General features: G+C 41.9%; 1 protein-coding gene across 1 annotated transcript in view; it reads right to left on the bottom strand.

Moving 5' to 3' along the window:
• The window catches only part of BRSK2 (BR serine/threonine kinase 2), a 311906-nt gene that overhangs the window by 24978 nt on the left and 274308 nt on the right, over positions 1–12620 (bottom strand). The window contains exons 16-19 of the mRNA XM_040066118.2: positions 11231–11291; positions 6702–6909; positions 5537–5585; positions 785–908 (exon numbers count right to left, since the gene is read on the bottom strand). Of these exons, the coding sequence (XP_039922052.1) occupies positions 785–908; positions 5537–5585; positions 6702–6909; positions 11231–11291 (442 nt within the window). The remainder of the gene's footprint in view (positions 1–784; positions 909–5536; positions 5586–6701; positions 6910–11230; positions 11292–12620) is intronic.

The raw sequence follows: 12620 nt of genomic DNA, 5'->3' as shown, positions 1-12620 counted from the left end.
AGTAACAAGGGTTATGGCTGATTTTTTTCAAGAAGTTCATTGCAGAATCACAAAGAGTAAAATGGAGTTCAGTATTTTGTGGAAAAAATCAATATAACAAACTATATATGAAATTAAGTTTCCTTCTCTTAATTCTATTGGAAAAAGTCTAATGTTGTTGACTACCTTGAATGGAAAAACCTCTTAAATTACCTTTGCTGTGCTGACTTTTTCATCACTGGTACCTCTAGATAATGAGAACAAGGACTTTCTATGGGAAAAAAAGACAATTTCCCTCTGCTTTCTTAGGCTGTATACAAACCACATCTGCAACAACTGAAACTCTGGACACCAGAAGAAATTACCCTTCCTCCTGCCATACAGCACCAAAGTGGGGATTTAAAGTAACAAATGCAGACGTAAGACAGGCCTTTTATCTGGCTGAAGTGGTGGAAGCATTCCCATCAAAGAGAGTCTCAATCTGCTGCCCAGCCAGTGACTGTAAGGCTGATTTGACAAAGCAGCAAATCATTGTCTTGACACTGTGCCAGCAGTGTTCTCCACTGCTGTGGCATTCCAACCTCTGGCATCCTGGAGGCCTTGCCAAGAAGGCTGAAATATTTTCTCACCTTAGAGAGCATTATCTACAGTTAGTAATTCACACACAGCCCAGTGCAGGCCGTGTAAATGAAATCCAGAGAGGATGCTTTTGGAGGAGCAGAGCCCCTGTCCAGTAACATTTGGCACATGGAGTCCTGGAATGACCAGTGAGGGATGCATAGAGAGGCAGCTGGAGGTGACTCACCGAGAGGAAAGCGTGGACTATATCAGCCTTAATGGAGCTTAGTGGTTTGTCCTTAATCACCACAAAAATCTGTTCTTCTTTCTCCAAGTTGATGAAGTTACCGAACCAGGATTTTTTGGCAAGCCTGATGTGATGAAAAGAAGAAGTTTAGAATATAGAACATTATTTCTTATTTCCTACATGCCCTTAGCTAGAAAAAATATTAAAAACACATGGGAAAGTTTTGATGACACTCCAGATACGATGGAATTACTACTAATAAGTGGGAAATAGTATCAGAATCACATTTCACTTGGTGAAAACCGATGAAGTGACAGACCACACAGCCTTAGTCTGGCAGCAGGTGTCACCAACAGTGAAAAATCAGGACCAACTCTTCTGACTGAGCCAACATACCAACGAATACTGCACATATAACATACATATAAATCAGGGGACACATTTCTGGTTTGTCTCCAGGGATCTCTCAATTTCTTGTGACAACATGCAGATCCTGGCAACATAAAGATTTAAGTTCCTTCCCACCCAATTTCAACTCCTTTGGTGTTACAGGACTTGGAAAGATGCTTTTCTGAAGGTATTCTGTACTATCACAAGACCTTGCTTTTTAAAGCAAGATGGAGATTTCACTAGAGCTCAATCTACCAGTGAGTGAAATCCACAATTACACAAGGCCAGGAGAAAGACTGTCTTGTTCATTAGTTCCATTCAGGGTGTCTATACAGTGTGTGAGCTCTGGCCGGCCTACAAAGGAATGGAATTTCAATATTAAGAAAGGAGATAACAACAACATGCAAGACACAGTTCAGGTTTTCCACTGGACAGCAGTCCAGCTCCTCAATTTGTTCCAGCATCAGATGGTGGTTTCATCATAAAATGAAATGGCTCTGTTTTTTCACAGTGATCGTTTCAGCAAACATTTGATTTTGCTTTTTGTTTAACCATTTCAATGCACTTCACTGACATTGGCTTTTAACTTGAACAGGCTAAAGGAAGAATGCAGGTACATGAATGTTAAAGAGAGACACTATCCAGAACCTGAAAGTACTACCTATGGCAGGTGTGGTTTTGAGAGGAGAAAAGAGGCTATCAGCCATGAGACACAGCCAAAGACTTGCTGGACCAAACTAAACCCATGGAAAATCATATTTAAATGAGCCATATTCTAAAAGGGAAGAATGCAGCATTAAAATGACAGAAATTAAAAGAACTGTCACCAAGAGACTGCCTTTTTTCCCCCTCTACAGCATACTTTATAACACCAAATCCAATCTGCAGTATGGCAAGCAACAGGGTGAACATTCACCACTCAGTGGAAGAAGACAATGTCTCCAGACAAGGAGAGCCATCTGCAAAGGGATTACTACACAACAGTTTTCCAGCAAAGCAATAAACAGCTGGAGCAAGCTGCTAGTAGCCTCACTCTCTGCAGTTCAGTGAGGCAGAGGCAGAGGAAGGACAGAGGCTAAGAGAGGAGCAAACTAAGAAACTAATTTGAAGTCTAGGCCTTCAGGATAAAGAAGAAAGCTTGACCTCAGCAGTGTCCAGCAATTTGCACTCATTCCCCATCCCAGAATGCTCCATGAATTGTGCAGCTGTGGGCCCACTTAATGCAGACAGCAGAAAGACCACAACTGGAAGATCGCTCAGCTGGGCAAATAATAATTTGCTTCATTTACTGCAGGCAACCAAAAATAAGAGTACAGAAAGATTCACTTGCAATTTGGTAGAACAGTGCCCCCCTCTCAATTAAAGTGGGCTGGAAAACTGTCACTCCCTAAAATATTCATAGGCAGCTGTAACTAAGCCAGTGAGCCAGAGATTAGCATAGGGAGCAGTAAAGAGAAAGGGCCTCTCATTTAAATGGTCGTTAAGGAGCCAGGGTTAGAGTGAAAAAGAAAATTGCATACTGATTAGCTCATGTGTCTCTCACACACCACAACAACTCTGCAAGCCCCTAGAGAGCTGGGGCAATAGCTCCCTGCATGTAAGGGGTCTGTGCTTATTAGTAAATCAGCACCTGGTTATCCATCTAAAGCGGCTGCTTGTCTTAGGCTTGGATGTATCATCATCTGAACCAGGGCCGGCTGGATGGACTCCAGGGGCCAAAGGGAAGCATGGGCCTGGAAAAGTGTGCTTATTTAATTGCAGGTCTGCCATCTTAAAATATAGCTTTTCATTTTTGTATTTTCATTAATGGTTTTGCTGGCCCTTCATTTATAGGTCTCTTAACAAGCACAGGTAACGAGGGCCCAGAACACAGGGAGATTTTTTTCCTGTTCAACATGGTCTGGAGTCTCCAGAATCCATCTGGGCTCCTTTCCTCAGTGAGGTTATCACCAGTGATAGTGAGTCTGGAAGATTCACTGCTAGCCTGGGCTATGCTCCAGTTTGTAAATCATTTGAATTCACTAAAATTATTTTGCTGGTGTCACATAAGATGGAATAGATGCCAATGGCCTCTCCTCTTTCTGTAATGAGCAGAGTCAAGCCACAGCACACATGCACTGGCTTTTCTCCCCAAAACTGGCAGAACCAGCTGTACTCATACACCTAGGGAATAGGCCCACTGAGAAGAGGGGACAGCTTTGGAGTAAAATTACACAATAAAGGCTTTTCTCCTCTTAGAGGGCATTAAATGCTACTAAGTTGGGTTAAAATGTATATGAATCCTCAGCACCCCGAATGGCATGCTCTAGCATCTCTCAAGATCAGGCTGTAAGCAGTACAAAATGTACTTAAAATTAAGAATCTTCTCTTACCAAGGCAAACTTCTTAAAGGGGAAGTGAGATAGGAGATATGTGGGGGAGGCTGGGTATGTAGATTACACTAGCAAATCCAATCAGGAGTCCAGTTGATAAAAAAGCAAAGTAATTAGCATGAAAATAGAGGCTGTTGCTTTATTACTTCACACCAAAATTTCTCATTCCTATAATGTTCCTTTTCCTGCTTTTGGAGTGTCTGACCACATAGCTTTCTGTGTTCCCTCTCTGTCTCTGAGTACATGAATCTGTAACCTCCAGAGGTTTACCTGCTTGCCATAAATAGCCGCATTTCTACTCAAGCAAATGGAGATTTGCAGGTTTAAAGCAGCTGGAGCTAAGTCTCTTTAAATGTCATCCCTAACACATTTTCTAGGGCTTTTTTCACATGAGAAAGAACAGCATTACCCAGACATGTCAAAGTGTATTACCTAATCATCAAGTTTGTTAAATGAATGGAAGGCATTGCCTCGCCAGACAGGGCTAGGACATGTATTTATCACTCAACCCATGAGGTCAATACAGCTCTTGATAAGGATACCTTATTTCTTACAGAAAAGAAGAAAATATGGGAAAAAAATAAGACATGTGGAAGTGGGCACTGAGCAGCACACATCTATCATTAAAATATAATCTAGTTCATTATTTTTTATGACTTTTATTATGTTTACTGCAGGGTGCAGCCCAATTGAACTCATTAATTTGGCAATTATACAGAAAAAGAAAAGAGGGCCTTAGGCTTTGACTTGCATCCAAACTGCCTCAAATGACAGGCACTACTTCTCTCCAACAGCTTTTAGAGTGAGTGGGAAGCAGGGAAGGCAATACAACAGCAAAACTTCCACCAAGATACATAGAAGGAAGATATTTAATTCTAAAGGTTTTGTTTTAATGGCATTAAAAACATATGAGATGAGAATATTGTATATTTCTGTGATAATGATGTGCCAATTTTACGAAATTCTTTCAAGCCTCTCTATTAGTAAATGCTCCAAAGTATTGAAAACACAATATATTCCATTTTTCTTCCTGGATACCTTTACTAATCCCTACTTCTCCTGGAGTCTTTATCTCTTTCCATGCTATTACACATAGATTAGTGTATTCTAGTATTACACATACAGTGCCCATCTCATACCAGATAAAAGCCAAGTCTGGGGCAAGTTGTGAAGACAATACCATTGTCACCAATTACAAAACTTTAAGCTCAAAATTCCCATCCAAGACTCATGAATATTTCATACAAGTCTCTTAACAAGAGGCCAAATTGCCTTGGTTGGCAGGCTAAGTCTACGGGCATTGGGTGCACAAACACAAGCTGTGAAAATAAAAAGGAATAATCTGGCATCTGTTGCATATTAGGAAGTGTTTGGAGCAGCACTCTGGCAGGGACTTCCAAACCTGCCACGCATTGATGCACATTTGTGCAGTGAAATGGTTGAAATGTACGCTGACTTTTAGGAATGAGCCTGGTGAATATGAAACAGCTTCTCCATGTCCCAGTACTGCTGCCTAGAATTAACACTGTGCTTACTCTCGCAGCCAAAAACCCCTCTGAATTATCTTAGCAGAGCCTCCTGCATGTTATCCTGAGGATCCAAACTCTCCTGTACTAAAAGGAAGACTTTTTGGGGCACAGTTAGCACCAGTATAAGCCACTGATTAGCCTCTCCAGTCCCAAAGAGTGATCTACTTGACAACCAAGTGAATGAAGAGAGAAGAAACATGTTACAAACCCAGCAAATTCAGCAAGCCATTAGAAAATGAGGTGGTTACTGCGAGACTGTTTCATCACCTGTTGACCCCACTGCCATTACTGAGGTATAGATTTTATGCAGGGTCCTCATCAAAAGAATCATTTCACATCTCTATCCCACCCACAGGACAACAGGTTACAGATACTGATCCAGAACAGAAATATGTCAGCTTATGACATTCAGGCCAGGAAATTACAGTGGTATTTGGTGGAAAAAAGGGCAAAGTACTTACTCTGGGGATGATTCTGGGGTTAAATTAGACATCTCTTCTGGTGTAGGTACTGCTCATGCACAGACAAAGAGAGGGAGGGAGAAAAGAAATTTGATGATTCAGTACACCTTCCATTTTCTGCTTGTACACCTATGAAACGACTCTGCACTCGCTTGTATTTGCCCATTGCCTCTGCAGGCTAATTCTGACATTTGAAACGCTGGTCATATATCTCTACATCTCTGCATCTAATCAAGAGCTGCATTTCATGGCTCACTCTACCCCTCCTTAGGTCATTAGGTAATCTTGCACTGGCTTCAGTGGTTTCTGGTTCAGACCCAAACACACTGTGCCAATGCAACTGCTTTGCAATTGTCTCAAAGCCCAGCTGGACACAGCTCAGTCACTGCTGCAATTCTCTGCAGTTCCCTGACCACCTCAGAGACAATGGCACCAACCATAACAGTTCAGAACCTAACTATTCCATGGCTGTAATTGTCCTTTCCCATGGGATCACATCTCGATAAAACCACAGGGCTGGGATAGCTGCTGCTGCCTTCCAAGGATAAGGCATGTGACTTTGGGTGCCCTTTGCTGGCATGCAGAAAAGCCACCTGGAGCCTGAGGAAGAAAATTTTGCACATCTCAACACTCTAGAGACTTAGAAAACTGAAGCAGGCCAGCAGATATGAAACCACTGATTGTATTAAGGAGATTTTTGCACCAATTACCAAAGGAGGCAAAAAAAAGCATTAACTGAGATCAAAAAAGCTGTGCTTCAGAAGGACAATTTCAGCCTATTGCCTCTGGCTCTCTTTCAGCATAAGGCTCAGCCTGTGGCTGTGGAGCCACAGGGGAACCTAGCCGAGCCCTAGGTTCACTTGCTAAGCAAGTGAAGAAACTGAAGACAGATTTTTCTTGCAGTCCAAGAGCCACAACAGGGATAGTAAGAGCTGCATGGCTGGAGTGTGAAGTGGGCTCAGGAGAAGCTGTTGGAGCAGGGGCTATGGCACAACAGAGCCTGCTCACGTGTGGGTTAGGGCTTGGCTGATGCTATCACTCTCATTTTCCACACTAATATTCAGTCCTCGGTACACAGAATTTGCAGAGCCACAGACAGGTATGAAATTCCTTCTGAATATCTGCACAAATCAGAACCACCCTGCATATTTGGGTGAGTACTCACCTTGTAATTTCCGACGATGGAAGCGAGGAGACCCCAGGAAACTATTCTTGATGGAGTTGAGCCGTGTCCTCCAAGGCATTCCTCCAATGCTGGGGCTGGATGGTGGTGTTGGGTTGGGTGTGCCTGCTGGGCTCTCCTTTGGCGTATGAACAGGTGTCCCCTTGGGGGTAGGGAGGGGACTTCCCCTTGGAGAGGGGTGAGGGGTGACCTGTATGATGGGGATAGATTTGGTGCTTGGGTCAGTACTAGAAGGGAGCAATCTAACAGGAGACATAGGGTTGGTCTGCACTTTAGGAACAGCCAGCTGTGGGTTAAAGCCGGCAGCAGGCGAGCGGCCCTGAGCATTCTGCACAGGGTTGTTCTGGGAAGAGGGGGCGCTGGTATTGCTGGCAGGGAGTGGGTTGGATTTAGTAGACTGGAGTGGTTTTTCAGCCAATTTGCTCTTGGATGGCAAAGTCTGCGTCTTTGGGTTGGGCTGAAGTGCTGGCTTTGGTTGGAGTACATGTCCAGGCCTGGAGGCGTTCCTACAAGCATCAGGGTCCAAGGAGACTTGGGGTCGGGGAGAGAAAGGGAGGTCGGAGGTCTGAGGGGGGATGAAGAACTTTCTGATAGGCTACGAGACAGAGGCAGAGTGTCCATGCACATCAAAAACAGTGAAATACGCAAAGAGCGGGCGAGCAGAGAAAGGAAAGTCAGAATAAAATCCATCCGAGTCACAAAATGCACCATGTCACAAGGAGACACAGGAGATGGAGGTGAAGGGGTAGTGGGGGGGAGGGATTTTGCAAAGAAATGAAAACAAACAAACAAACAAAAAACAAAAAAAAAGACATGCAGTTAGCTGGGAACACAGCATATTCAACAACAGCAGCAGCGGCAGCAGCAAGAACAACAGTGTCGTAACAGGCTTCATCATATTAACCAATCACGTGTCAGCAAAGGAAAAGAACAGAAAGAAAAAAACAACAAAGAAACAAGGAAAATAAAGAAAAAAGGGGGAAAAAAAGGAAAAAAAAGAAAGTAACCAAGAAAAAAAGAAGAGAGAAATGCCATCTCTCTGGGATTGTTCTGATTGCCCTGCAGTGAGAGAAGCACGATGCTGTAGGGAGGTGAGGAAGGGGAAGAAGAACCACTCAAGCCACAGACAAATTGAGATGTGCCAAGAATGGGACCACCTCTTTCAGCTCCATGTGCTCATATGCAAACCCAGTAGAGAGATGAGACTCAGAACAGGTGTGTGATACACACAGAGTGGCAGGGGATACACACAGTTATTGCACACACCAGTCAGAACCTCTTTCCTTCCACTTTACCCCTGGCTGGGTAATGCACCAGTTGCAGCCACCCAGTGCAGAAAGAGGGGGGAAAGGAAGAGTGATGCCACCTGGGCACCTATTCTCCTCCCCTGATCTGGAAGGTTAAATTGCTCAGCTTACACTTGGAAGCTTCAGAGCTCACAACACCATGAGAAACATATAAACTCAGATTGGTGTTTGATTTTTTAAACTGCTATGGCTAAAACTTCAGTAAGGTCTGGTAAATTTATTTATCTGGGAAGAGATTATACTTTCCATCAGACTTTATGCTTCTCCTCCAACATCCCTCATTGCACTGAAGGATAGCTTGATAATTGGAATTTCAGTCATAAAGTCTCAGCAATATTTGCCATTAGGTCCCAAGTCTAAGAAGAGGTTGGGGGAAACCATTGTTTCGTACGACACAGTTTAAAAAGAAAAAAGACAAGTAAAGTTCATAATCCATCCACTGAGGTATCAAAATGGGATTATGATTTTTTTTTTTCTCCAAACAGGAACATTTACACGTGTCAAGAGGTATTTTGGGAAACCATTCATACTTTGACAGCAAACAGCAATAGACAGACTTGGAAGGGTAGAAGTCTTTTAAGGGATATTAGCAAGCTAAAAATCACATTTAAAATAAAAAAAAAAGTCCTTACAAATCATTGCTATTACCACCTTAGATTACAAGTACTGGAATAATTGCAAAAATAGAAATTACTACTCGAGATATTCAGCTTTGGTCTACACTTAGATTCTGATTTCTATGAAATATTACCTATGAAAAATTACACCATTACCATTATTATCCATTCTTGACACCTGAAAGTCATAATCAAGAACTAACCAGACATACCAGGTACATGTAACCTTGCCTCAAATCTCAGTCCCAGGTAAACACGCTCACTAGGGAGTTTCCTTCCTGGGTGTGATGGATTAGCACAATATTGCCATATTTAAGAAACTGCAGAAATGTATTTAAGACTTCCATCTTTAAATTGTTTGCATCAAAGTTTTGTAATTACTTCAAAGAACTCAGGGTTAGGCCACCAAAATTTAAAGAAAATCAGTCCATCAAAATACTTGTATTACTATTAGGATTGTAAAGTTAAACCTAAGTCTGCCATGTTGCTAAATTCTCAATGTCAACGAGCAAGGAAGGGAAAAAAATGAGGCAAGTGGTTCACTTGTGGGAGTCACCATCAACATCTGACTATTAACTATTTGCAAATTACACGATGGATAAAACTCAAAGACTGTTAATTGCAAATGTTTCCTTGCAATTTTCCTGTCTCACCTGTATGATGGTTTGAGAAGCAGATTTGAAAGAAATAAAGTAAGATTCAACTCCTTCTTAAGGCATTAAGAATCTGAAGAGGCACCCTTAATTACCATACATTTAATAATGAAAAATGAAGAACAAATTAGGTCTCGATTTCAGCTGGTGCAATGTGGAACACCATTAGTAAGATCTTGTGAAATTTGAGAACTTTTATTTGCTGCTGAACTCAATTCCTCATAGAACTGAACCTAAGCAGTGCAAAAAGTGAAAGGTTTATTTGTTTTTTAAAGAATGTTCTCTTTCAATAATCTAAGGTGCATAGGTAGAAGCATAGGTAAGGACATTTAAAAAATATTATTTTTATTCCAACATTTCCTTTTAAGCCTCAAATGTGACCTGCCTTGATATCGTTATGATCTGCTGAAAATGCCACCTGATTGCTAAATCCCTTTGAAGACTATTTAATCAACTGCCCATTAAGTAATAATGGTAAGATACAGTGACTATGGGACAGATCTTGTCAAACTTATTCTTTGATGTTGTCCTACTGCGATGTCAGAAATTGATCCCAAGAGATCAATTAATGAAATCAAGATTTAGGTTTGCTTCATTGGACGCTTTTCTTGTGCACAGAAGTCTTTCCATCCTCTTTTCCAGTACATTTTGCAGTGGAATAAGAGTTCTCAGACCTCTGCTCCATTCCACTGGCAACCAGGACTCCCAGTGCAGAAAGAAGGAGATGGATCTTCTCTGGTCCCTAGGACTTTAAAGACATGGTGGAGACCACAAGGACACTGATGCCGGTTTCAAAACAGGATAACAATTGGCAGGAGCCCAAAACAGGGTTCAGAAAATAATTCAATCAAGCAAAGTGCTGGAAGCTTTACTAGACTATAAACTTAGAGCAGACAGTGTGTCTTTATTCACAAGGATTACACAGAATATTGGAGTGGAACTGCAATTTGAAATACTTGGAATACTGATTTTAAATTCATGTAACTAGGAGTAGATCCATAGATGTATGCATACCTTAAGACTTGGACTACATCAATTTCTAATAGGGGGTAGCATCTTCTCATGAAGTCATGGGAGGTACGTAGAAATCCTCCAGAGACTCCAGGCCAGACATTTAGGTAACATACACTGTCACAGCCCAATGGACTTTTTGATGAGGTCTAGACTTTGGTTAGGCACTGCAGTCTTAAAGTGACTTAGCTGACCTTTTAAAGCCCTAGGAATATTCACTTTTATCCCTAAAGAAGTTAACAAGAAGAGGGAGGCATCTGTCATTGCATTTAGAAAATGTTACAACTTTGCAACAAATGTACTGTCAAGCATGTGTTGTACTGGCTGAATATCAGTATTAGTTGAGTACCAGTATTTAGCTGACTGCATGCTTAAAAATGGCATGTGAAAGTACCTTATTTGTAGGGATTTGAATGTTCTTTACTTATCCTAGTCAGTCAACTGCTTACATTCCTTTCAAGTTTGCTAGCCCTCAAATTTATGTAATTTATTTTCTCTGATTTCCTAATATGAGCTATTCTGAGGCAAACAAGATAACCAGCATGGTTTGGTGCTCTACTGTGACCTAACTGAAGGCAGCTATGAAATGGTTCATGATCATTCGGTCTGAAACCAGGCTGTATGAAGACCTCAGCTGGATACGGAATGTTTAGTCATAGCAGTGTTATTCTGTGTGCTTATGAGACTGAAAAAGGGCAGGGGCACAGTGAGATCTCTGCTAACAGTGCAGAGAATGTGTACGAGAAATTCTCCACTTGCATTTATGAGTAACATTTCCCTCACCACCTATTAAAATTTACAAGCTGCCAAGGAAAAGCAAAACATCCCAGCTAAGAGCCACAGCTCTGGAGCAACAGATGTCAAAAAGCATCAAGCATGTGTGAGTGGATTGGACCAACAGATCTTGAAGCAGCACCACTTACCCTTGGACTGCTGAGGGGACTGGTGGAGAGCCCAGACGATGCTCCGCTGATTGACCGAGACCTGAATGGGCACAACAAGGAAAACATCCTTCAGTAAACTCGGACAAGTAACAACCCTGAACACCAGCCACCACACGCACAGGCATGAAGTGAGGAGGAGGAGGGAGGCTGTCACTGGAAAAGGACATAACTCTTTCCTTTTCTTTCCTTTCACTATTGTCACGTTTTGCAGTTGCCCCCCCTCAAATCAAAGAAATGCTGTTGCTCAGGAAGAATACTATAATCCCTTTTGATTTTAAGGCAGTTGCTATTTTCTTTTTGGTCATCAGGCACATGGAAGCTACTAGGTCTGCTCTGTGCAAGTTGAACAGCTCAATTCAAAAGGATGGTGAAGACATTCATACTTGTGCTAAGAATTCTGTTTTGCACAGTGCTGGCAGTTAAAAAATGAGACTTTCTCTGTCACAAGCAACATGGAAAAGCACCATGTGTACAAGGCACAAAGGTGGGGAGTTCTTCCAGGTAATAATTAAAACCCCAAGACTTCTTGATTCAAGCACACAATCATTTCTTATGTGACGACTTCCCACTGAAATCTAAGATTGCATTGGCTTAGCCCTTTCCAGCTTCTCCCTGATGGATTTCACATCTTTGCACTCCAGTGAGACTTCTTGCTGCTGCATTAAGCAAGCCAGGTCTTCTCTGTGGAAAAGGAATTCTGCTTTTGTTTATGACTTTACTAATATCAAAATTACAGCTCAGGTGCCCTCAGAAAGAGGCCAATCAAGGGAGAGTGAACTCTCCTGTCTGCTGACAAGGTCACCTATACTGTTAGTGGTCTTATGCTCTCCAGCAAAGGCCACCTATGAAAAATGTCGGCTGCTGACAATAAAACGTGCAAATGTGCTATGCTAAACATGGTGGAAGAGCAAACAGGCCAGATTGCACAAACATTTCAGGAGAGGAAGTTTCTAGGAGGAGGGCTGCCCCACAGAAAAAATCCCCACACCTTACGTGTGCCTGTACAGGAGTGAGCCCCAGAGGCAGCTGCTTTCTATCCTCTTTAAATAGAAAACAAGTTGTTCTGAAGACTGAAACATCTTACAGGCGAGGATTTGGCTAAGAACCTGTTTATTCAACAACCACCATGCAGCAATATGTCAACACAGCAAACCTACCAATGTTTCCTACCTATAAAAACCTACCTATTACAAGAGCCATGAAAGCAATTACTTGCCTTCAGGTAACAAATCTGAAAATGTGAAATTCCTGCAGAAAACAGAGTGCATGGGTGTCTGTGTTTTAATATGTGTCTGTCTGTGTTTATACACATATATATTAAAAATTGATATAGGTTAGATACTTAAAGTCAGCTTATACGTACGAATAT

This window comes from Hirundo rustica, chromosome 6 (genome assembly GCF_015227805.2).
Source record: "Hirundo rustica isolate bHirRus1 chromosome 6, bHirRus1.pri.v3, whole genome shotgun sequence".
Lineage (NCBI taxonomy): Eukaryota > Metazoa > Chordata > Aves > Passeriformes > Hirundinidae > Hirundo > Hirundo rustica.
Note: the sequence above shows the minus strand (reverse complement) of the source record. Positions and strands in the feature narration are given on the sequence as shown.